Source organism: Vespula pensylvanica, chromosome 6, assembly GCF_014466175.1.
Source record: "Vespula pensylvanica isolate Volc-1 chromosome 6, ASM1446617v1, whole genome shotgun sequence".
In the NCBI taxonomy this organism is placed as follows: domain Eukaryota; kingdom Metazoa; phylum Arthropoda; class Insecta; order Hymenoptera; family Vespidae; genus Vespula; species Vespula pensylvanica.
Genome location: NC_057690.1, coordinates 7,307,292 through 7,332,765, shown reverse-complemented (window position 1 = coordinate 7,332,765; position 25,474 = coordinate 7,307,292). Strand labels below are relative to the sequence as shown.

General features: G+C 33.2%; 3 protein-coding genes across 3 annotated transcripts; 2 read left to right on the top strand and 1 right to left on the bottom strand.

Moving 5' to 3' along the window:
- Positions 1-6,372: 6,372 nt before the first annotated feature.
- Positions 6,373-9,855, bottom strand: LOC122630166 (uncharacterized protein PFB0145c-like). Its single transcript, XM_043814351.1, has 2 exons — positions 8,473-9,855; positions 6,373-8,403 (listed from the first exon to the last, which is right to left on the bottom strand). Exons 1-2 carry the CDS (start codon positions 9,853-9,855, stop codon positions 6,373-6,375), a joined length of 3,414 nt encoding a protein of 1,137 aa, XP_043670286.1.
- Positions 9,856-14,334: 4,479 nt separating this feature from the next.
- Positions 14,335-19,791, top strand: LOC122630165 (intracellular protein transport protein USO1-like). Its single transcript, XM_043814350.1, has 6 exons — positions 14,335-15,396; positions 15,477-17,112; positions 17,310-17,393; positions 17,881-18,116; positions 18,846-18,914; positions 19,341-19,791. The coding sequence occupies exons 1-6, from the start codon at positions 14,335-14,337 to the stop codon at positions 19,692-19,694; spliced, it is 3,441 nt and encodes a 1,146-aa protein (XP_043670285.1). The 3' UTR covers positions 19,695-19,791.
- Positions 19,792-22,750: 2,959 nt separating this feature from the next.
- Positions 22,751-24,380, top strand: LOC122629988. The gene is made up of 4 exons (XM_043813959.1): positions 22,751-22,860; positions 23,090-23,242; positions 23,434-23,589; positions 23,726-24,380. Exons 1-4 carry the CDS (start codon positions 22,798-22,800, stop codon positions 23,867-23,869), a joined length of 516 nt encoding a protein of 171 aa, XP_043669894.1. The 5' UTR covers positions 22,751-22,797; the 3' UTR covers positions 23,870-24,380.
- The last annotated feature ends 1,094 nt before the right edge of the window (positions 24,381-25,474 follow it).

Genomic DNA, 25,474 nt, shown 5'->3' with positions numbered 1-25,474 from the left:
TAGTAACCGTGGGAAGTGCGATAAAACGATAATATTTTAACGAGATATAATAAAGATAATTAACAAAAAATATACTTCTAATGTAAGTCGATTTATTGGAATTTTATTCATCGACATTTAACATCAAAATTTCATCTAACTTAATTTAGTTTATTTCAAAATGATTGATTTTTTGGTTTAGTTTCTAGAGTAGTACTAGTTCGTAGTACATTGTTATCCCTCTCACAACTTTTGTTCAGTCGAATAAAAGCGCCAAGCAATCGAGATTCGTTTTGTTAGAGTTCCACTCGCTTCGTTCGGATCAAGAACGAAAAGGGTGAACGCCCTTCATCATACCATTTCTCTCTCTTTCTCTCTCTCTCTCTCTTTCTTTTAGGGGGTTGCGTTCACCGTTGCACGGAACTTGCGCACCACGTAGTTGAGCAGGGTGAAAAAGAGCTTGCGCAAGCATTCTGTAATTACGGCGATTCGCTGCAATTAAAGCTCGGTTAGCCTTAGCCACGGCACGTGGATCGCGTGGAGAAATCCATCTGCCTTCGCGATTTTCTCCATTTCGAATTCTTTACTTTTTAATTTAAAAAGAGAATATCTTCAAAGTCTAACGATTCCGGCCAAACAAATTTCTAACATCTCATACGTCATTTTGTATTTATAATATAAATAACTGGTTAAAAGAATCATGTATTTGTAAAAACTGTAATGCTTCTTGGAGATTTTATTTTTTTCTTAAAATGAACGATAGTTGCATTATTGTATAATCGCAATACTTGTACTGTATAGAAGATGTTATTTCGAAATCATAAGAATGAACATTAACGAAAGTATGAATATGAGACATTATTGTGAATTGATAAAAAAACGTATATCATCATGAATAGTTTGCTTTTTAATAAACTTGTAGTAATTTATAATAATTCCAGGTAATACAAATACTGTATTTGAAATTCACTCTAAAATGTTATTTCTTCTAAGGGAAGATAAATATTATAAATATATAAGATAAGTGGCAAGGATATAATGAAAAAACGGAGTGAATAAATTCCACATACATTTTTTTGTGCCATGCATTCGTTCACACAGTAAGTATAGAAAAAGTACATACTATCAACGAAAAAACTTCTTGAGATCGATTTTGTATTAGGATGCAACTCTGAGGTTGAAGCTATTCATAGCTTATTGAAGAAGGAAAACAGAGTACGGTTAAGGACGTCATATTGGAATTAAATCACCTTTAGTGATATTGATGTCTGGTCCGAGCGGTTGAATCTTATACAGGATGATTTATTAGGGATAATATATAATAAACAGAAGACAATAAGACGTTTAGTTGTATTGTTAAGTTTTTTCTCTAGTTCCCTTCATCTATTTAGCTAACTCTATTTCTATCTTCGTTATTCAGGTTAATGCGATTTCGGAGTAGGAAGTTTGGCTACTTGCCGTCGTATCCGACGAACATCAACCCATCCGGCCCTATTCGACCTTTGATACACGCCAGTTGCCAACTACTACGTGCGTAAACGCGCTCAGGAAGGTTCCCACTGTCATCTCGAGCTTTGCTAATTAGTGGCCTGTTTCATCCGTATAGCCCTTTCTCTCCTTTAGTGTCACGGAGAATACGTTCGCGCGTTAACTCGTTGCAGAAATACGCCTCCTTTGGCCACGATAAGCTATGGTCATTCTAGTATGTTCATTAAGTAAATAGGAACAATGGACGTTAAACGTGAGAAACGAGAAACAGAGGATTTTAGAGAGAGAGAGACAGAGAGAAAGAGAGAGAGAGAGAGAGAGAGAGAGAGAGAGAGAGAAAGATAGAAAAATATCCGTTGTCCTTTAATCGACGACTTTTCCATGCTTGTTAAAAGATTTTCTGTTGAGTGCTTTTACATTCGATTACTTTCCATTGGCAGTAGTGATAGTTCATCAGATGATAACGATAATAGAAGTTTTTTTTTCATTATGATTTATAATAATAAATAGATGCCCTTATTTATTATTTAATTATGTTTATTTATGGATTTTCCACAATTATATACGTAATTATTTATAAGAATAATCAATATTGCTCCTGGACATATGCAACCCTTCATGTTAGATGGTAATAAATAAGACAATTTTTTTTAGACTGTTCGTATTATTATATGTGTATTATAAGCATTATATATGTGTTGTATTGTTAGTTTTATGCATTTGTATGAATATGTTATTTATCATTGCGTGTTTAAAAAATTTTCTTACCAATAGATAACATTTGCAAACATTATTATCGACTGAGTTGTATATAAAGGGTTGCATATTTCCGTGCGCAATAGTCATAAAACTATTTTAGAATTCTGTCTAATCTATTTATCTATGAAAGTATGATTAGCAATGTAAAATGTAAATATTTTAATGTTTAGTTAAAATTAAAAAGAAAAGATTTTGGATACACACTGAAATATGCAACCATTTTCAGATTTCATCACATGGAGTTTGCTGCATGTGGAGATAATGGCATGACACTACTTTTATATTATAATTATTTAAAATTTTAAGTAAATTAATTATGTTAAATGCTTTTTAAGAAAAAATGCAAAAAAGCGATTGTATAGGGAGTATATATCTACCTATTCGAAAAAGAGAAAAGAATTTTTGATGATCGATGATCGGCGGTCTGAAAACGCTCAAAATTTGTGATTTAATAAAATTACGATAATAGTTTTTAATAGAAAAGAAGGAAATGTTTCTTTTCAATAAAACCTTAAGTATATGCAAATACTGTTTAAGTAATCATTAAGTTCATTAAATATTTGTCGTTGGGGCGATTTCCGCTATAGAAATTTTGCTTGATAGAATTAATAATGTTTTATAATTAAACGTAATTGATGCGTTTAAAGAACAAAGTAAAATAAATGTTTGTAGAGGCGAGTGCATACGAGCGTAGAAACTGATAAATACTGATAATAACGAAAGTCCAAATGAAATCAATATAAATCAATCACGTTCTATACTTCTGAAAGAAAGAACCCCTACCAAAAGGCTATACGAAGGACCTTGCAGAAAGAAAAATCGATCAGTCATGAAGTAGACAGTTCCAAATGAAATAGGATAGTAAAAAGACTAAAGAAAAGTGTATAGAGATAGGTGACACAATAATAGAAAGTGCAAGCATCTTTACGGATGCCATATAGTAAGAAACAAATATATATTTTTTATAATATTTGCTAAAACTTATATATTATTTAAAAGAAACCACTAATATGTATTATAACTAATCATATTCTGTAAATTATAGTCAATTTCAACGATTTTTTATTGGTCCATAATAGTCGTAAATATTAAAATTAAAAGTTGATTAGAAGAATGCTTTACAATATAAATGTAGCTATTTATATCATATCAAATATAATACCGACGGTTGATGTAGTTGTTAAGAAATGCGTGATCTGATAATGATTCTAATCGTATATTATTATTAATAGTCTACAGTTGCCCTCTTGAGCCTTAGTTTGTGAGGGCTTCTTCTGCATAATAGCCCCTTTTTTCTTCGTGTCCTAACCATTGGTTTCGGGCATTTTTTATGCGCGAATAAGAAAAGAGTCTCAGCTTAAAATATCCATCATTCAAAAACGTCCATCATTTAAAAAGTGTAATATTATTATATGTAATATTGTAATAGAAGAATTTAGCATATTACAACGATTAATGGCGAAGAATTAGAACTGTTCTTGATTCTAAAATATGGAAGGAAAGCCACAACCTTAATAAACCTGAAAAGAAAAAGCTCTTTTCATAGAGCTCTTTGCAAAGAAAATGATTACTGCCTTTTTGTCGAAATGTCGAGTTTTGACTATGCAAAGTGTATCGATTCCATTTATAATGCCATACTGTTGTAATATACTAAATTATGATAATACATTTTGAACGACACATAGACATTTTTATGCATTTACTCTTAATTGTCTCCTATCATATCATCTAATAATATTAACATATAAACTAAGATAATAATTATTAATAATAATTATTATATATCTTAGTTTGTGGATAATCGAAAGAATGGTGCAGCAGATAATAATTTTAACAGATAATCTATTACAAAGTAAAATTAAACTTCGCATTTTTTATTTTGAAAAATAAAGTCACAAATGGAAATAAAGAATGTAATAAATATGATATTTTGATTTATAATAATATATATTTTTTTGTAATACTTTTATTTGCTGTGTTCTGAAATAGTTAAACTTTCATCTTTAAAATCAGACCTTATTTATTAAAATCGATACGCCTTGATTCATTGCTGCTGTATTCATAGCATAAACCATTATAAAACATGATGAACAGCCTTAACCATTTTTTCCTTCCAATTTTTTTTTTCTTTTTGAAACTGCTACTGCTTCGAAAAAAAAAAAAAAGAACGAAAACGATTCGAATCGGATGGCGTTTCAACGATTAATGTATTTTTAGCTCTCGCGAAAGCGGAGAATTTCGTTCGTTCCGGCAAATAAAAAAGTATATAGAAGGATGTAGGGACTTCCATCCGATTTCAATTTTTCGGCAATATTCATTCTGCGAGGGGATTATTCACGTACAACTCGTAACGTGATTCCGAATCTTTTTCCCGTCTGTGAAACATTAGATCGAAATCCATTCCGAGATCGTGAAAAAATAAAACGATCACAAAAAAGTCGTCCCATATGAAATCGATCGTTTTACAGATTTTCAGATTAATCTTTTTTCGTCAGATGAGAAAGTTGAATTGTATTAAAACTTGTATCGTACTCATTGTTAAAATAGTATTTATATAAGTACTCTGGATTAGGATTAGCAATTTATCGATCGATTAATTTAATTAAGATTGAAATTATTTCTAATCGTAATTTTTGACCAATTAGCCAGATTAAAAATGTTCCATCGATCGATGGCGAAGATCGTGTATGATGAGAGGACAACAGAAATGTCTACAAGATGACATTACGATGTGGAGGAATGTCAAAGCGACCAGTCGCGTGACATTTCCCACCCGCAGGATCCGCCTTGTAATAACTTTGGTCGAGCCACGCCGAAGGCATGTCCTTCCAACATATACATATACATACATCTTATATGTAGATGCATACGTATACGTATCTAGCGTCGTGTTTACGGGTATCTAGTTATCTATTCGCTTCATCTACGTGCACATCTATCCGTAAACCCTTCTCTTTATCGTTTATAAGCGATGTATGAGTCGATGTAATGAATCGTTTCTAACATTGAAATCATTTTCATAAATTTGTACGAGATTAAAATTATGAATAAGAGATGTGTGTGTATATATATATATATATATATATATATCGTTTCATGGATTTTTCTGTTTTCAGATAATTAATGAATTCGTTGAAATGTTTGAATCGTTTTTATTCATTTAATTACTTGAAAGACCAACATCGATGAAGATTATTATTTCGTTGATGATTAAAAGTATCTAACTTTTTTGCAAAGTAGAATCTATGGTATCATTTTTAACGAGTACCGTTCACGTAGAAGAGAATTCTGATAGTTTCTAGAAGATTTAAGGTCGTGGCTCGAAGATCGCAAGGAAAATGTGGTCAAGGATGTAACGGAATTACGTCTGAAAAGTATTTTCAGCAAGCCTCGTCGTTGCCGTTCTCTGCTTCTCTTCTCGACCTCTACCCTCCGGAGAAATGATAGATGGCCAGGAACTATGTCGCAAAGCGAGCGAGCTTCGTCTTTTTGTCGAAATAATCTCGCGGTAGAATTTTAGTGGAACGCGATAACGTCTCCGCAACGACCCTGGGATGTTCTAAAGCGATTAATATATTACCAGCTCGTGGACGATATCTTCTTGGTTATTCGGCCATTATTAACGCATTTTGCTGTTAATTTTCTCATTTCGAGAGTCACCGGTGCAAGAAAATCTAAGTTATATAGTTGTCCTTACAGTTAACATATATACTTATATAAACGTAGATATATATCTGAAATGCCATTTAAAATGTGAATCGAAATGCGATTGATTTTATATCATCAAAGTATGTATCATATTTGATCATAATTTATCTTAATCAGAAGTGTTATCGAGTGTAACCGGGGTTACAGAAAACGTGCTTAATGATATTTAGTCAAAATTCAAGAAATGGTATGTTTTCTAGAAATATAAGGAAGACTCGAAATTAGTTCATCCTTTATGAGATCTTACAATTAAATATACTTATAATTCATTTCATTGCTATCTTATAAATAACTTACGTTGTATATAATCATTTAAATCAATTTGATATCAACTAAATTATGTATATTTTCTTCGTACTTCCTTCGTAGACAGATAACAAATACGTAATTTTGATTTATTTTATTGATTTTACAATTCTCAGGAATATGTATTTATTTTTAAATATCGTTATTTTCTCCTTGAGCAAATTTACAACCATCGAATTTAAAATTGACGATACCCAAAGATTCCTTCATCAACGTATAATCCTTCAGGATACCATTGAGTTCGTTTTCAAATTCGTGTGAGTTCTCAACCGAGACGGTATACTTATTGACATTTTTCAACGTACCCATCAATTTGTTTTCCAATCTCGCGTCGAGCGTTTTCAGTTTCTCGTAGGAATTCTGTAAATCGCCAATTTTCGTTCTAAGATCAGAGTTTGTCTTTCTGAGGACCGCGAGTTCGTCTTTCAAAGCGATTTTTTCGATCTTTAGGCTATTCACTTCTTCTCTAGCGTCATCCAATCGTATTCCGAGAGTTTGCTTCTCGTCTCTGAGCTTTATCAGTTCGATTTTAAGAGCTTTCAATTCATCGAGAGCACGGCGAAGGTCATTGACGGTTTTGTCTTTATCAGTGATCGCAGCGTGCATGCTATCTCGCAAAATATCAATTTCAGCTTTCAAAGCACCGTTCACGATCTTCATTCTCGAGAGAATGTTAGTCAATGTATCAAACTTTTCTTTTAAATCCAAACCAGGAGTTAAAGTCTCGTGATTCATCTCGTTTGGCGATACGAGTTGTTGAGAATTTGGCTCGACTTGAGTTTCGCTCTCCTGACTTTTCATACAAACTCTTCGAAATTCCGTTATTTCTAAATGGCTGGGTCGTTTGTCTTTACGAGAACCGTTTTTAATTTGAGCTAATTCGATTTTGATCTTCGTGTTTTCAGTTTTTAAATTAGCCACTTCGCACTTTAAACTTTCGTTCGCTAGTCTCAATTTTTTCGTTTCAATCTTCTTCTTCGGCTTGCTCTTACCCTTGATTTTATCAATCGATCTTTTATGTTCCATCATTTTTTTGTCATTTGTCTCCTCGTTTTCGTACAACCTAGTATTATCTTCATCCTTGAATTCCAAGTTTTGCAGTTGTTCGAGGGACTCGTTCGAACGAGCTTTCACCATTTCGTTCTCCGAACGCAAAGCTTCGTTGCTAACTTGCAGACTTTTCGCATGATTATCAAGTATTCTGTACTCGTTCCTCATTTCGTTGTATTTCTCTTGCAATTCTTCGACTGTTCTCCTCAGCTCGAAAATGTTAGATTTCGCTTCGTCAGATTCGATTCTAGACTTATTCAATTCCATGGAAAGATATTCACATTCGGTTCTCCTTTTATTCAGGTGATCCTTTAACGAGAAGTTTTCTTCGTTGAGTTCCTTCGTACGCGTCATCAAGTGATTCTTTTCCGTCGAGATCATGCGTAGTAGAGCCTCCGTTTCGTTATTTTTCATGGTCAAACCACTTAGATCGTTGCTGAGCGTCAAATTTTCTGTTCGAAGATCTCTGAGCTTCTCGTTGGTCCGCTCAAGGACATTTGCAATCTCGTTCGAGCGTTTTTTCCAATTGTCCGCTTCCTCGTCTAACGATGACTGAATTATTTGGAATGTTGCCACTTGTTCCAAAAGCGAATTATTTTTCTTATTCAATTCGTCGATCATCGATTTAACTGACTTTCGTTCGGCTCCCAGTTCCAAGATTTCATCCTTCAGTTTGTTCTTTTCTTTATCGTAACGATCAACTTTACTTTCTAAAGTTGCATGTTTAGATAACAGTAATTTGTATTCTTCACGAGTCTCTTCCATCATACTCGATCGTTGTCTCAGCATCTCGTTTTCCGAAGTTAAACGTACGACCTCGAGCTCGATCTTTTTACTTTCAGAATTCATCAAATCGAGCTCCTTTTTCAGATCATTTATCGTGTTGTTCGCTTCATTCAATTTATGTTCTAATTGTTCACGCAAATTTTCTTCCTTCGACGTTTGCATTGACTTTTTCAATTCTTCGTTCAATTGTTTCGATGTTGCTTCCAGATCTCTCTCAAGTTTTAACTTTGAAGCACGAATTGTAGACAATTCCTCGTTCCTTTCCTTCAACAGTTTATTCATTTTCTCGGTTTCCGTGAATAAATTCTTCTTATCGTTCCGTAGATTCTGTAGTAAGTCGATATAATGAACATTTATTTATACGAAGTAACGTATATACGAATAAGGAATCGTTACCTGTAATTGTGTTGTCGAATTATTTAACTCGGCTTTCATTCGTCGCATCTCTTCCAGCCGATTTTTCGAGTTCTTTTCGAATTCGTCGATCTGCTTGCTAAGATTCATACTTTTCTCTTTCGTTTTCTCCAATTCCTTTTTACCCCATTCGAGTTTTTCCTTTAACGCACTCATGATTCCCTCTTTATTCGATAACTCGACTTTCGACTTGACCAACAATTCTTCCAATTCTTCGATTCTTTCCAACAATTTCGGATCGTTGCCAGAATAAACGGTACCTTCTAGATCCTTCGATTGCGAATACAATTCGTCGATGAGTTTTCTCAATTCTTCGAGCGTTTTCGGCCGAGACGTTCGTGCGTTATCTTCATTTGGATTTGTATCAAGTTCGCTGATCTTTCCTTTGCATCTCTTCAGTGTCTCTTCCAATGCTGTTACTTTCTTCAAGTACTCGAGACAATTGGTACCACCGAGTTTACAGTTAGCCATGGGCTCGATCTTCAAGTAAGCAAGCTCAATGTTCGTTTGTTCGATAATTTTTTCTAATATTTCTACACTTTTAACGTAATCTTTCTTCAGTTTCTTCTTCTTCTCGTCTTTACATTTTTCTGACAGAGTTAAAGAATTCTCTAGTTCCTCATGCAACCGTCTTAGCACCAATCTAACTTGGACGATCTTCGTGACGTAACGAAAGCAATCAGGATTGCCAGTAGTTACAAGAGCATGTCGATCGTTTCTCAGTTTGTCCCTCAATTCGTTCATCGTCTTATCGATCTTCTCGATAACTTTGACGTACTTCCAAAAATCGAAACTGTTGTTCCAAGAACTATCCTCGAGATTTTTCTTAAGAGAATCCACGTTCATTTTCAATCGTTGCAAGATATTTTTGAATTCAATGATCCTTTTACGATAATTTTCTGGGTCGCCAGTTTTGATACGTAACATCGCTTTGATTTTATCGATCTCGTAACGCAATTGTCCGTTCTCGCAATTCGATTTGTAGAGATCCTCGCTAGCGTTCACTAATTCCTCTGAGAGATTTGGCACCGTTACAGCAACTCTACCTATGATGTTCTTAAAAATGATCTCCATTGTGCGATCGCCACTTGCAAATTCTCGTAATTTCGATTTCAATTGCCCGATAGTCTCGATATGCTCATTGCCATTCCATCGTTTTTCTTCGGCTTCTCGAACTCGTCTCTTCAATCGTTGAATCTCATTATTAAGGCGCTTTCTCTCATTGGCGAATTTCTCTCTCATCTTAACGATATTGTCTCGCAATTTGCACGCAGTTCCTCGCGTTATATCGCTCTCCGCTTCGGCTAACGCCGTTCTTAAATTACTTATTTTCATCTCGAAGCTATTGCCGTTTTCAGTAGTCATTTTGAATTGCTTCGACGTTCCAGTGAATTTTTCTCTTTTTTTTTTTTTTCCTTTTTACTTTCCTTTCGTCAGTCTCGTGTGATCATCTCGACGAGGTTTTATTAATAATCTTTGAAGATTAAAGCTGGAATGCTTTAATTTTATCTTTTCCCTCTTTGAGAACAACTCTATCTTACTTTCCTTTAATGATTTCTCGTGAGAACGCACAATTTCTATCCTATCTCTCGTGGATTTATTTTATTTATTTGAACTAAAATCGATAGGGTTAAGTGGTACTCGAAGTTAATTACTTTTTAAGTTCTCTTCTTTCCCCTGTTAGATACTTGTATGATTAACGTTTTGGGAGATTAGAGAAACGAGCGATCTCTGTGATATCAGGGATACTTCGCATTTCTTCGATCATTGACGTCAATTCGTAGCTGGTAAAGTGTTCAAATCGAAATCGGCTAGTTTAGGTGGGAGATTCACTTTCGAACGATGATGCATTGTGAGTCTTCAGCGACACCGTTCTCTCCTACGAGAGAGAATTTATATACGCGTTTTTAACTCTTGACCAGTGATTTTGATATAAACGCACGAAGTTTCGTACAATACGTTAAAACAAAGTTCGATCATCGATCTTATTACATCTCGTTCTATTCCGATAGTCAATGATAATCGATCGATTATTATTATTTGAAATGAAAAATTATTTGACAACCTATTCATTTATATACCTATCACTCACCTATAGGTGTTACTATAGTCGAAACTATTTTCTTCGTAGTTCGCAATTACTGATAGAATTTAATTGACGATGTATCCCGTTCGATAAGATCTTCGATGTAGTCGGACATGGCTCAAAGTACTCTCGAAGCTCTCGAAAGCAAAGGAACGAGGGTATCGTTTTCCAAGTTACTCGATATCGGATCGCGTTATAAGAGACGATAGTATAACGAGAAATTGCGAGAAGGAGCGTGTTCAATGAAGCGAAGAGAATTTAACGCGAAGTCACTGTGTCGCAAACGTCGATATAATTCTTCGTTCGGAGAAATGAGGAAAGTTACGTTCTCGAGAACTAGAGAGTATGATTTTTCGAGGAATGAAAAGGCACTAGGCGCCTTCGAATCGAAAGCGAGAAACTTTTCAGGCCTTTTTAATTGCGCTACTCACAATCGGATATGATGAAATTTTATTCTTTAAGAATGAGACGTTTCGTCGTTCTTTGCTCGATTCAATTCAAATTTTTAACGAACGTTTTGCATTACTTCTACGTTCTTCGGATGACACATGATATAGGACTTTTGGAAAAAGGTAATTAATAATACAGCGACGATCGAAGAAAAGCACATTAAAAGATTAAACCTTATATACGTTAATATATCTTTAGATTTAATTATACTTAAAATTTTATTATATGGTAAAAAGACAATCGATGATTAATATTTATTTCTGAAACTAGTTATTACGGAAATAAAATAAAATTATTTGGAGAACTAAATTTGGAATTAGCTTTCCAATTTTTATGAGATAATTTCCTTCGTTATTTCTTTTACTGTGAAACTATATTTAAATAAAACTATGATTAAATCGTATTAAAAGAAATCTATGAATATGGAAAATTGGCGATATCTCTTATATCTAAATTAATCTATCGAGGTTATCGATGCATCGATATCGTTAATCGATAATAAAAGGATAACGTATTTGGCTGACGTCGAGGGATCTCTAGGATTTCATGTTAAGTTTCTATCGAAAAAATTACTCATGCTGACATAGTTTCGCAGCGACGAGTGCTAGGCTTTCTCGATGATAACTTAAAATTCTCGTGCAACTCACTCGCATCGGTGATTCGACGGCAGTGAGAGCAATAAAAAATATCGGAAGTGTGAGGGCGTAACCTAAAAAATTTCTTTCCTTTTTTATTTTAATTCCTTTTTTAATCTTTTTCCTTTCCTTTCTTTTTTCGATTAAAACAGAATGGCGAACCTCGGCATTTGTCCGTGTGGATGCGACATACAATCATCTCATATTTCCTTACATTCACCGAGCGAGCCATGCTGTTGTTGCAGCTATGATCCTTTCAGTGATAATTCCAAGGAGTCGGAGATCCGGGATCTTTCGTTTGCCTTAAAAAAGCTTGCAGTGATGCGCTGCCAAACGAAGAAATGGCGGATGGAGAGACTTCAGCTTGAAAGCGAAACTAGGTCTCTGAAACAAGCCCTACAATCATTCGGTACCATCATATCTTGAGTGCTGCGTTGAACAAAGATATATATATACATATTTTTTGTTTTCAAAATATTTCTATTTTTATCTTAATTTTTTTTAGGGACTTTCTCTCTCTCTCTCTCTCTATATATATATATATGTATATATATATATATGTATATATATATATGTATATATATATATATTTATGTCTTCTTCAATTTTAGCCTGTTTCGTACGCGATTATTCTTTTTTCCTTTACGGAATAATTAGAGAAACATTTGATTTGGTCGAAGTAATTTCTCAACGCTTTGCAGGCGTTGACACGAATGTCGCGTTAAAACCCGATCCTCTGATTGTGCATTATCGCCAAGAGACCGAAAGACTACAAAATGCAAATGAAGAGCTTAAGGAAAAGCTGAAGAATCTCGATGAGAGTCTTGCCGAACGTGAATGTTGGGAAGATCCTGAAGAGGAAGTTATATATGTCAGGGAGAAGATGAAAACGTTAAAAGAGCGTTTCGTTGCTGAAAAGAAACAGTAATTTATTGTTAATTGTGCTAATTATCTAGCATTAGGCTAAAAAACTATCGAGTCGCTGCTAATTATCGCTGTCAATTAAATTTTATATAGTAATGAACGTTTACGTATATTATCTATACATATATACACAGACATGTATTTATATATATATTATTATTGTTATAGCGATTATGTATTATACAGTGTCGAAGAATCAAACGTGGAAATATGTGTTCTAAAATAAATTTCATTGTAGATTTAGAGAAAAAATAAGCGAACTGAGATTGAAATTGGCTGAAGCGGAAGATGACACTTCTTGCGCAGCTTTGAATCGTCTCAGAGCGAAATTACGAGAATTGATGAAGAATGGTGAAGAGGCGGACCGGCAGGTCGCGGATGTCGTCGAAAGGTCTATGGATACGATGGTTGATCTTTCGAAAGGTTGCGAGGAATTGAAGTTGGATAACGAACGACTTCACCGTTTATTGGAAGATCTCGGTATGAGTCCAGAGGAGATCGATGAATTGAAGAAGCTTGCCGATGATCCTGTAATCTACAAAAGTAAAAATTTCTATTGATTTTTCATTCTTCTCGACGAATCAATTTTATCGAACTTCCGTTCGTTTATTTTTCTTTTTTCTTTCGAGTTAAGAACAATGTTATTTTTTCTGGCTTAACACCGTTTTGATTCTATATCTAATTTATCGATAAGAGATTGTGTTAAGTAGCCTAAAAGAAACGATAACGATAAGTCGATGACGATGAGTTTCGACGATGATGTAGAAACGATTGAAGAGTCACCCCAGAACAAGTTGCTGAATCTAGAAAAAAAATTGAAAGATTGCGAGGAAGCTATGAAAGCTATGAGGGAGCAGCTAGACGAAAAGAGTACCACCCTTGAGTCTTTAACGAAAGAGTTAGACCAAGAGAGAAGATCCTCTATCACTCTTGCATCGGATCTCGATAAGGTTACTGTAAGCTACAAGACTCTGATGGAAGAAGTAATTGCGGTAAAGACAGAACTTCAAAGAAAAGACGAAAAAGTAAGATTTTGTCGTCTCTCAGTCGTTTAATTAGACCTCCGATTATTCATTATTAATTTCCCGATTTAGTCTTAGTTTTTTCTTTTTCTCTTTACTTCTTAACTCTTCGCTTGTATATTTTACGAGATTGATTATAATCAATTTTATGTCATTTCTTCAGATAACCAGTCTCATTCATGAACTTCGACAATCGATGATTGATATAAACGGTACGAATGACAATAATGAATTTTTTGTTGTGGACAAGGCTTTCTCATTATCGTGATGAGTTTTATCTCGTTTCATTCTTGCAGATCTCAGTAAGTTGCAGAGAGAAATAGACGAAGTTAAGCCTCAACTGTACAGTATCGAAATTGAGAGAGATGAACTTTTAGACGAATTAGTGAAAACGCGTGAGGTTGTTTCAGAACGAAATGACGAGATTATCAAAATCCTCGAATCGAAGGCAAAATCAGAGAAGGATTATGCTGCGAAATTGGCTGATATGCAGGAAAAAATGGATTCAAAATTGTCGGAGGAAACGAGCCTGAAGAAAGATATCTCTGATTTTGAGAATGAAATCGTACGACTTCGAAGCGTGGCACTAGATGCAGAAGAGCAACGGGCACTTAACGAGGAGTGTTTGAAGAAAATTAAAGATTTGGAAAACGAATTGACTTCTTTAAAAAATATTTTAAAGAATCTAAACGATGAAAAGGATAATTTAATTTCAGAGTTAAACACTATGAAGCTCGAAGGGGACGAATTGAAGAAGCTGCTTGCCGATGAAGAAAAATTGAAAAATGATCTTAGTAATAAACTCGATTCAATGGAAATAGAAATGGAAAAGTTACGTAACGAAAATTTAAATCTCGCCAATCAATTGGAAGAATTACGTAGGGAGAAAGAGAGGCATGAGAAGGCTGAGGAAGAAATTAAACATTTTGAAAGTGAACTTGATTCAGCGAGGACTCAGAAGGAGAAGACTGAAAACGAAAAGGCAACATTAGCCGAGGAACTCGCGAAACTCGGCGAAAAGAACGATAAATTAATGGCAGAAAACGAGTCACTCAGGAGAAAAATAGAAGAGGTCGATGGCTCACTCGAGGCGTTGAATAAATGTAAAGAGGAAAATAATAGTTTGAGAGGTAGGATAAACGAGTTGGAGTCTATAAATAATGCATCGAAGGAAGAGAGTGAACGAGCAAAGGCGGATGCTGAGAGGATAAAGAACGAGAGTATAGCGATGAAGGACGCTCTTGATAAAATGATAGAGGAGTTGGATAAACTTAAAGATGAAAATGAACGGTTGAAAATGCAAAACGAGGAGAAAAGTCAGTTTAAGCCCGAACTAGAAAATTTGAGGTCTGCTAGTGAGACTCTCAGAAAAGAATCAGAAACGTTAAAGGCAAAGTTAGACGAAACATTGGATGAGTTAAACGCTGAGAAATCGGCAAGAAGTAACACTGAGGCAGAATTGATGGCTCTGAAGAACGAGTTAAAGAATTTGCTCGCTAAGATTGACGAATTGAAACGAGAAAACGAAGATCTCAAAGAAGAAAAGGGAGAGCTGAAGAAGACGCTCTTGAAGTTTGATGATGATTTGTCAAAAGTGAAGAACGCCAATTGGGATTTGAATAAAGAAAACGAAACATTGAATAATCGAATAACTGATTTGGAGGCAAAAATTACTAAATTAGAGGAAGAAGTTGATCATTGGGAAACGGAGAATTGTAAAATCAATTTAAATGTTGATAAGTTGAAGGAGAACTTGGAGAAAATGACGAAAGATTCGGTCGAATGTCAGGTAATCATCTTCTTCGTTCCATTACTTTATGCCGAAAAAGAAAAAAAAATGTGCATATATGCGTCTTGGTCATGTTTTAGGTATCTAAGAAATTATTGGAACAACAAGTGTTTCAATTGGAGGAGGAAAATTCGAAACTTCAGAAATACAATGAAGACATACTGTCCCAACTGGATCATCTGAAGAAGTCTCATGGAGTCGACAAGTCATCGAAAGAAGAGTGCTTAAAGGATCTCAGTAACATAAGGGAGGAGAATATCAGTCTGAAGGATGAGCTAACAGCATTGAAGGCCGAATTATCGAAACTTAGAAACGAGAACAAAGATCTGAAAACTTCGCTCGAAGATACTTTGAAACGGTTGACGTCGGCCGATGCTGAAATAGAACAGCAAAAGGCTGAGATCTCAACACTGAGAACTGAGAATACTTCGATGAAAGGGGAAGTTGCGGGATTGAAGGCCGAAAAGGAGAAATTCTCGGTAGAAGCAGCCAAGTTAGAAGCGGATTTGGCGAGGTTGCAAAACGAGAACGACAACATAAAGGCCAACCAACAGAAGCTAGAGGTAGATTACGGTAAAGTTCGAGGTCAGGAAGATGAGCAAAAGATCGAGATCGATAAACTGAAGTCTCAGTTAGCCGAGGAAAGATCGAACATCGATAAACTGAAAGCAGACTTATCTTCTTGTCAGAAAGAAAACGATGAAATAAAGGCGGAGTTGAAAAGAATAAAAGAAGAGAAGGAAAAGTTAAAAGATCAATTAGAATCAGGTAAACAAATTTTATTAGACACGACAAGTAAATCGCAGACTGTAGAAGACAAAATATCTGAGATGGAAAAAGAGAAAGTTAGTCTCCTCGAAGAGTTGAAAGATCTAAGGCCGCAGATCAATAAACTCGAAGGACAATTGGACGACGAAAAAAATGCTAAGGAAACTGCGATAAAAGATTCTCTCGCTTGCAAGGAAGAATTGGCTGCATTAAAAGAGGAATTGGCAAAACTGCGCGCCGAAACGGGAAAATTGCAAGCTGAAGCGGACACATTGAAAACCCATGCAATCGATGAGAGTAAGCTAAGAGAGGAAACTGCAATAAAAGATTCTCTCGCTTGCAAGGAAGAATTGGCTGCATTAAAAGAGGAATTGGCAAGAGTGCGTGCCGAAACGGGAAAATTGCAAGCTGAAGCGGACACATTGAGACCCGATGCAATCGATGAGAGTAAGCTGAGAGAGGAAACTGCAATAAAAGATTCTCTCGCTTGCAAGGAAGAATTGGTTGCATTGAAAGAGGAATTGACCAAACTACGTGCCGAAATGGAAAAATTGCAAGCTGAAGGGGTCACGTTGAAAACCCCTGAAGACGATATTAGTAAGCTGCTCAAAAATAAAATTAAAAAAGAAGAAGAGTTGGAATCGGACAATGAGAAATTGAAGAAAGATCTTGCAGAGAGTAACAAAATGAAGGATGATGCGTTGAAGGAAATAGAAACTCAACGAGATCTTATTGCTGAGTTGGAGAAAAAATTAGACCAATGTGAAAAAGAGACGGAAAAATTAAAATTGGAGAATGACAGTTTGAAGAATGATATTAGTAAGGCACGTGATAATCTCAAAGCATTGGACACGGATTATCGTCAATTGAGGACAAAGATGACGGATGATTTAGGTGTTTCAGAAAAAGAGATAGATCGATTACTATCGAAGTCGAAGCTTGAGTTAGGTACTATGAAGAATGGCCAGCTTTTACCTAAACCAAGTTTATTACTAAAGTTATTTAAAGTTCTCCTCTTTCTCTCTCTCTCTCTCTCTCTCTCTCTCTCTCTCTCTCTCTCTCTCTTTCTCTCTCTGTCTTTTTTTGTGAGAATTAAGGAAAGTAATAGCATCGATATTATTTCATTTCATTGTTTCGTTTAATAGAAGACAAACCGATGATTCTGGATGATGGTGATTTTATAGTTCCGATCAAAGCGTTGAAGGAAAAATTAGAACAACAGAACAATGGTAAGAGGCGTTCAAAGTTCAAATAGATATTTTCCTAGTATGTAAGAATTTTAACGAGCCGAACGATAATGATCACGAAGTATTCGAAACTTTTAATTGGCGACGAGTTTGATGCTTCTGAATAAGTCTGTGGCTTTACGAAGTTAGAAACGACAGATGCACAAATACAACTTTCAGGAAATAATGTCGATCTGTAGCAGTTTTCGAGAGAATGTTCTAAAGTCACGATTTCGAGTTCGAATTTCAATTACTGTAATTGAATCAAATTTAATTTCAACTTAAATAGCAATTTCATATTCTTAATTGATGGTAAAGTTACTTAAGTATTTTCCATATCTATTTTTCTCTTGGGAATCAAAGGAAAAACATAAATTCATTAAAAATGTTTCAACATTCATTGTTTTCTTAAAAAACAAGGAACGATTTACCGATAAAACTCAATAATAAAATCAATTTCTTATTCTTACAAATCGACTTGTTTGAATAGGTGTAAATCGTTTGAGGGATTACGTTACGTATTTAACTGGAAAAGTGAAAGAAAAGCCGAAAATGATTTCGGCCTTAGAAGAGGACGATGATTTTGCTCGAAGTTTAATTCCACCTTTCGATGGGTTACTTCCGATTTCCTATGAACTGTGCAATAATATTTACCGTGCCGAAATCGAGATACAGGAATTGGATGATCTACGAAAACCTACGATAGAGGATGAAGTTTTGAAACTGGTTAGTGAAATGTCGATGAATATAATTTATCATTTTTCTTTCTGTCATAATCATTCTCTCAAAAGATCAAACTTAAATGTTTACCGCTATTTCGTAACGAAAGTTTGATATTGTAGAAGAAGTCTCCAAATTAACTGCAATTATTATTTTCTTGCTCGTGTTTGCAAAAGTTTTAGTTTTTTAAGCAAATACATTATTAAAGATTCCAATATCAAATCTTTTAATGTATGTATTGTAATAACGTAATGTTTATTTTTGCGTTTGACCTCGACATAAAAAAAAAGAAAAAAAGATTTATCATGCGTACTTATGGGGAATTCGATATATATATATATATATATATATATATATATATATATATATATATATATAAATATTTTATGTTGTAAATCAGTCATTTTGATAGCCTTTAATTTTCTACCAGTAGGTAGCGCGTTTGCATATCCATTCTTATAGCACGGCATCAGAAGCTTTGTTTACGAAATGACGTTTAACGTTACCAGGCGCAGAACACAAATCGTGTAATTACAGTTATTAATTAGTTCGTGCAGATCCAAGCGCTTGGCACTCTCTGACGCTGATGTGTCGCCATCAAGCCGTAATAATAACGTGCAGTTGAGAAATATCTATTATTACGCGATATATATCGTTCTTTACTGTAAATTTTTGTATTTCTGTTTTTTTTTTTTTAATGTTGCTAAATGGAAACTTATTACAATAATCGTTTAGAGATTTTTGGAAGACGAAGTTCCCGAAGACGCGAAGAAGTCACCGGTTGATGTCGATGATTGGTTAAAAGTTAGTATACATATTAGAAATAAGATTAAAGTAATAATTATTGAATATTTAACTCTCTATAATCTGTGTGTGTGATATATCTTAATATTTGAAATTTTATTTCATTTTATCGCCACAAATTTAATTGTTGTGCCATATCTGAAGTATATAATGTTTTTGAAGTAGAAATTATAGTATAGTTTATTATATTAATATCAGTAATATTGTAATTTATACCTTGTATAATTTTTTTTTTAAATATGGAGAATAATTGGGTTATAGAGAGTTAACGTAATAACATATAGAAATGAAAAGTATGTAATCATACATCATACTTTTTATACGGATTATATTAAATGTAAATTACGTATCCTTTAATGTAAATTTGAATTAATTAAAAGTCGATAGAGAAGTGTAAGTATAGGTAAAAATGTAATTTCTTTTCAGTCATTGACATTAACAGAAATGGCAGATCTTCACGATAAAATTTGTTTACTAACGTCGAGTATAGTTCGTGACGATCAAGATGCACCAAGCTGCAGTACAACTTTTACTGTACAAAGTCCTTCTCAAGAAAATTATGATGTTTTGAACAAAAGAATTGCAGCGCTGCAAAGGCAAATAACCGAGAAACAAATGGAGGCATCTTGGAAGCTGCAGGAATTGAAGAAGGCTCTTCGTCTCGAGCAAGTGAATCTTATACGAATATCCGACGAAATGAATTTAGAGAGAAAACGAAATCTGGCTCTACAACTCACTATGGATGATGGCATCCTAACTTCGAACGAGTTTTCGAATTAGAACATATTTATGTTCAGTGTATTGTTGTTACTGTTTGTGCCGTTGTATTACCGGTATAATTTCGATTAAATAAATGTCATGACTCTTCCGAAATGATTACATTGACGTATCCATATAGGTATATAATATAACTTTATCAAAATAATTTTCTATCTGTTTTTTTTAAATTTATTTTTTTTTTATTTAACAATAAAATTAAAAAGACAGAAAGAGAGAAAGAGAGAGAGAGAAAGAGAGGATGAAAGAATAATACCTAATAATCTACTCTTTTATAACAAGATTAAATTATTTTTAAATACAATTAAAATATTTTAAATAAAACATATATTAAAACTTTTCCGTTTGGAATAATACGTAGAGTGTATTTGAATTGAAGATAAAATATCTATTTTCAAAAAAACAATTTTTCTCTCTTCCTCCTTTTTCATCAAGTAGTTTCGCAAAGATTACGAAAAACCTATCATGAAAGTCCGATTTAGTGCTTCATGCGATTGTGGCTTTCGATTTCGGAAGAGGAGGTTGCGAGAGATTCGATCGCGATTAATTCAATTGCATTGGACTTTGGTGGCTGGGTGTGGACGGAAACGAGACTGGATACAAGAGTAGTAGTAGGCACGTCGACGATGCTTTCGTAGTGCGTTGTTCTGCACAATTGGAAGCCGACCGACAAAGAGTAAACATATAATCGAAATACACCAATGGATCAAATGTTAAATGTATTGTTGTTGGGATTCGTTTAACTGATGTTTCAATCGATCTCAAATGGAAACAGTCCTTATGAAATTTACTTGATGATTTTCGATCACGAACATGAATCTTATTATTACTTTATTTCCATTTTCAACTCGTTATTCATTTATAATAATGTCTGATATGATAAAGAAAAAATATATATGTAAATATAGTTTTCTTTTAGATACGACAAATACGATTTCAACATTAACATATATTAGACGTACCAAAAAGTTCTATCCATTTGCAGTGCACGATTATTTCTGAAACTAATAATTTTTGTATTTTTTAAATATTACACACCACTTTTTACGAACATTGATGAATATAACATTGTTTTTTTTTTTCTATTTTGACAGTTCATAAATGATCTGTTTTATTTCAGCAATAGTTTCTTTTTGGTCGTGTAAAAGAAAAAAGCATACAGCGATGTAGATGCATCATTCTATCGAGTTCCATTTTTTATAATATAAATAATAATATAATAATTTTAATAACAATATAAGTAAAAATAACAAAAAGAATAATAAATAATATATATATATATAAAATTTGTTATAACATAAAAAAGATTACTTAAGATAAATTCTTAGATTACATAAAATCATTTTTTAAATCTACAAAATTCCGTAAAAAAAGAAAACTATCAGTTTGCAGTAATTTCTACTTATTTGCAATCCGATGAACTTCTGCAAGTATCTAATACCAAGTTGATCCCTTTCTTCGACGTTTCTATTAGCTGTAAAAGAACACACTGGGATATCAAACGGGATGGCTGTAGTTATAACAAACTCCAATGTCGTCTTTTCATAACATTATCTTAACTTAGCTCTTTATTTCTCTCTCTCTCTCTCTCTCTCTCTTACCTTTCTCTCCCTCTTTCGAAGTTACAATACTAACTTGGTGCACTCCTAGTTACGTCGCTCGTTCCGGGCTCGCTCGTGCGAGCTTTTGTAAGCGGCGAAAGCCGGATAGTCGAGGGTAATGAAAACAGGTCACGTTATGCGCCTCTTTGTGAGCGCACTGGGCGAATGCCAATGTTAACAGTCGATGGGGTATTCGGTGCGGTTCGAGCGTTCTTCGCGATACAGCGGCACGCCACGACAGTGAGCGTGATAACAAGGAAGGATCCAGGATTAAATGCGAAAGGCTGCCGGGAAACCGGCCGGTTTCGTTAGTTTGGGCTGATCAAACGTTCTTTTTACTTACCTTCACAAAAAAATCAACGATTGCTTACATTTCGAACTTCGCTCTCTCATTTATTGGGAAAGAAAAGAAAAGGAAGTAAACGTTACGTTTATTGTTCAAAGGAAGTTAGAAAGTGATTAAGCTTTATAGTACTTTAAAAAGAATTTTATTTTATTTTATTGCATTTTTTTTTATTTTAATAACATTAAAGACAAATTGTTTGCGATACTCGAAGAAGCAGATGTTTGTTATTATTAATTGTTATATAATGTTATATAATGTTAAATAATGTTAAAAATGTTAAAAAGTGATCAGAACGGATATGATTTGACTCTATGTTTTATCTTTAATAATATCAAGAAAAAGTATTTGTACTTAATATTAGAAGAGGAAGGAGTATTTATTATTATTTTATTATTTGTCAGTTCAATCATATGGATTATTTAATTATTAAAATGGAATTTAAAAATTTATTAAGATGATTTTAATTTGATCGAATTTATTTTTTTAATAACATTAAAAAGAAGTGTTCGTAGTACTCGAAGAAATATTCTTTATTATTTCATTATACATAACTTATATTCATTAGTTCGTTATTAAAAGGAATTACAAAGTTATAAGTTGTATTAGTTTAGGACGGACCGTAGTTGATTTTATTTCCTTCTTTGATAACATTAACAAGTGTTCGTTATACTTGAAAAATCACGTATTAACATGCTGTAAATTCCTATTCTCTTTTTTCTTTATATACTTACGAGATATCACGTAACGTGTGTTATATAAAATTTATTTTTTTCGACGATATTGGATTAATTATATACGGTTCTTTTTATTTTTTTTTTTCATTCATTTTTACAAATGTTCTTTATTATTTCAAGAACAATTAATTTCGTTGTTCGATCTTAGTGGTTTTATTTTAATAACGATCTTTATAAATTAATAACTGCGAACTATAGAGTTTTATATGGAAGTGTCAATATCGTGATTTGTTACGTATATAAGTAAGAACATTATTAATAATAATTAACCGGCGACAACAATGAGCAAGATTCTATCGCGTTAACGTGAATCAACGTTTCGTGTCAAGTCCTTTTTCCTTTTTAATAAAATATCTGATTATATAATGAATTGTGGTAGTATGAATGTCAGTAGTTGCTAGGAAATAGTCGTGACAAGTGTAATAATGGACAGGCAAATGTTACTTTTATTGATTGGATTGTGTGCATTTCGATCGGTATTAGCACAGGTAAATTTTTTGTCTCGTTTTAATAGATTTATGAAAATATTCGAGAAAAAATTTATGAGCGAATGTAGAAAAGTATATGAAATAATAAAGATAAAACTGAGAAAAAAAGAATAAAAATATTTATACATATTTTATATAATTATTCTATATTTATTAAAAATTCAAATGAGAATTTGTTTATTCTTCGAAGAATATAGAAAAAGCAAAAAATAATTTCTTTTGTTTGCAGAACGATTTACAGATTATAATCGATAATATTGACGTAAAAGTAAATGAAGATTACATTAGTACTTGTAATATAGATCCTTGCGAGAACAGCGATATGATACCCACGCTAACTATCGATTGTGATTTTGTGAAGAAAATACCAGAAGATGCAATAGTAAGAATGTTAAAAGTATTCAAATTTATTGAATTTCAGTAAAAAAGTTGTTATATAATTTATATAGGATAATTGTGGATCCGCAAAATCTTTGTTAATGATATTTATATTGTATATTTGAATGTATATAATAACAATCTTTTCCATTTAGTTACATTTTTTAATGCATGCTATTGTTTAATGTATTTTAGTTACATACTGTTTTAAATGGAATGATTAATGGTGAGCCTACTGATCCAACTGGTGTTGATGTAGAAATGAATACATGCCAAATGATAAACGATACTATGATTATGGGTCCGATTATTAAAGCAATGAACATGTCTGCAGCATGTCCAATAGAACCGGTAAACCGATTTCTTTTTATTTGGAATTTTATGGACCAGTGATTTTTAATATGTTTGTTAATGAATTGAAATGATTAACCATGAACTATTATTAATCAATATTAATTTATTACTTATGATTTTTTTTATATTTCAGATGAAAATGTTTCTCAATTGTTATGCTGTACAAATGGATGAGTTTCCTGATTATTTTCCATCTGGTGAATACAATCTCAATCTTGTTTTGAATTATGAAGATGTTAATATCTTAACATTGGATGTATTTATGACTTTTTATTGATATAATTTCTTATTGTTTCTCACTTCTATTTATTTCGTTAGTATTTTTATCAATTAATAGCAAGTATTTTGTAAAATAAGTGGTTAATATATATGAATATTTTGGTCAGTATAAATAATTAAATGTCAGGGTTGAATCAGGATTGCGTCATTTATGTTACGTAGTGATATTTTATTGGAAACATTAACAATTTCTTTAAAATATTGATCAAATGTTTAAAAATACTAACCCAATAAATAGCAGTTATTATTTTTGAATATTACTGTAATGTTTCTCGCGATAATATAATAACATTCTTCTTTACTAATAATCCCACGAATTTCCTCTGATACTAACACCTCTATGTAACTTGAATACAGAATTACACAAATTTGACTTCTTTTCAATTTCATTATATATTCGATAACAGAAGAGCGAAATTCATTCCGTGATATGCGAATACTTACATGCATGTATTATGTAAAATACATATCTACAGTAATTAATTGGACTCGAATGTTAATTAACTCTTTCCGTCTACTATTCTTTTTTTTTTTTAACTACCATTTCGATGTAATTTCGAAGATCGTTAAATAAATAATTATAATCAATGTATGAAAATGAGTTGAGAGGGTGAAAATAATTAACATTTAAGCAAGAATCGAGAGCGACGAATCATGAAAGAATACGAGACTTTCTCGAGGCTTTCTAACGGCTGCGGTTCTGCGGCGTCGCGGTTCCGCACGGACGTGGCCGTTTCCGTGACGGATAATTAAGGCAGAAGAATGACTGTGACATTTTTGTTAGCCCGTTTCCAGGTCCCGTCGGAAATGCTATTCATTCGCTTTGCACGTTTTTTCACGTCGCTAGAGAAGCTCGACTCGAACGCGTCTTATTGACGGACCGGAAAGCAGGAAAAACTCCATTTCCGGTACAGGCTAATGAAGGACGACGTTGTCTCTCTCATTCACAACGAACAATTCTCGAGGAAAATGGGTTGGAGTTCATCCTCAGTCCATACCGTGATACATGCAACTTTTTTATTTTCGCTCACTCGCTTAAATTTTTTTTTTATTTTGGTCATGAAATTCTTTTGCCGATTCTTTTCTTTAAATCTATATTTTTTATCTACTATTCAATCAAATAATTACAATTTATAATGTTTCATTAAATTTCTAATAATCGTTATGTTAGATAACTATTATTTCTAATTGTTCACGAGAATATATTTCGTTGATAATTTTACTTGGTCGATCAATAAGAAAAGTTTTTAGTAAAATGTTAAATACAAACAGGATGTAATATTATCGACGAAGAGTAAAACGCTGTTTCCACTCTGATATATATTTTTTTAATTTAGATATAAATATTGAAGACATAATATCGATTGTTTAATATATCCAGCTAATTATCAGGTAAACATAAAATATTTCTAATATATATTGATTGCAGTGTATTTATCAATTTATTGAAATTTATTAGAATAATGCAACGGGGACGTAATCCTGAGATACAACTTTCAATAACGAATATTCTTGTTGAGCGTGTGCAACACGTATTTGTCTATTTTGTAAGATATATTTTGGTTTTATTTGTATGGTTCGACATTTTATATATATCTTTTTT

Bases quoted from the DNA above. Each gene is read 5' to 3' on its own strand.
- LOC122630166 (XM_043814351.1), bottom strand. From the start codon at position 9,855: ATGACTACTGAAAACGGCAATAGCTTCGAGATGAAAATAAGTAATTTA. The intron at 8,404-8,472 runs GTAACGATTCCT...GACTTACTACAG, and splicing joins ATTCGACAACACAATTACAG to AATCTACGGAACGATAAGAA.
- LOC122630165 (XM_043814350.1), top strand. From the start codon at position 14,335: ATGAAGCTCGAAGGGGACGAATTGAAGAAGCTGCTTGCCGATGAAGAA. The intron at 15,397-15,476 runs GTAATCATCTTC...GTCATGTTTTAG, and splicing joins AAGATTCGGTCGAATGTCAG to GTATCTAAGAAATTATTGGA. The intron at 18,915-19,340 runs GTTAGTATACAT...ATTTCTTTTCAG, and splicing joins ATGTCGATGATTGGTTAAAA to TCATTGACATTAACAGAAAT.
- LOC122629988 (XM_043813959.1), top strand. From the start codon at position 22,798: ATGGACAGGCAAATGTTACTTTTATTGATTGGATTGTGTGCATTTCGA. The intron at 22,861-23,089 runs GTAAATTTTTTG...TTTTGTTTGCAG, and splicing joins TTCGATCGGTATTAGCACAG to AACGATTTACAGATTATAAT. The intron at 23,590-23,725 runs GTAAACCGATTT...TTTATATTTCAG, and splicing joins CAGCATGTCCAATAGAACCG to ATGAAAATGTTTCTCAATTG.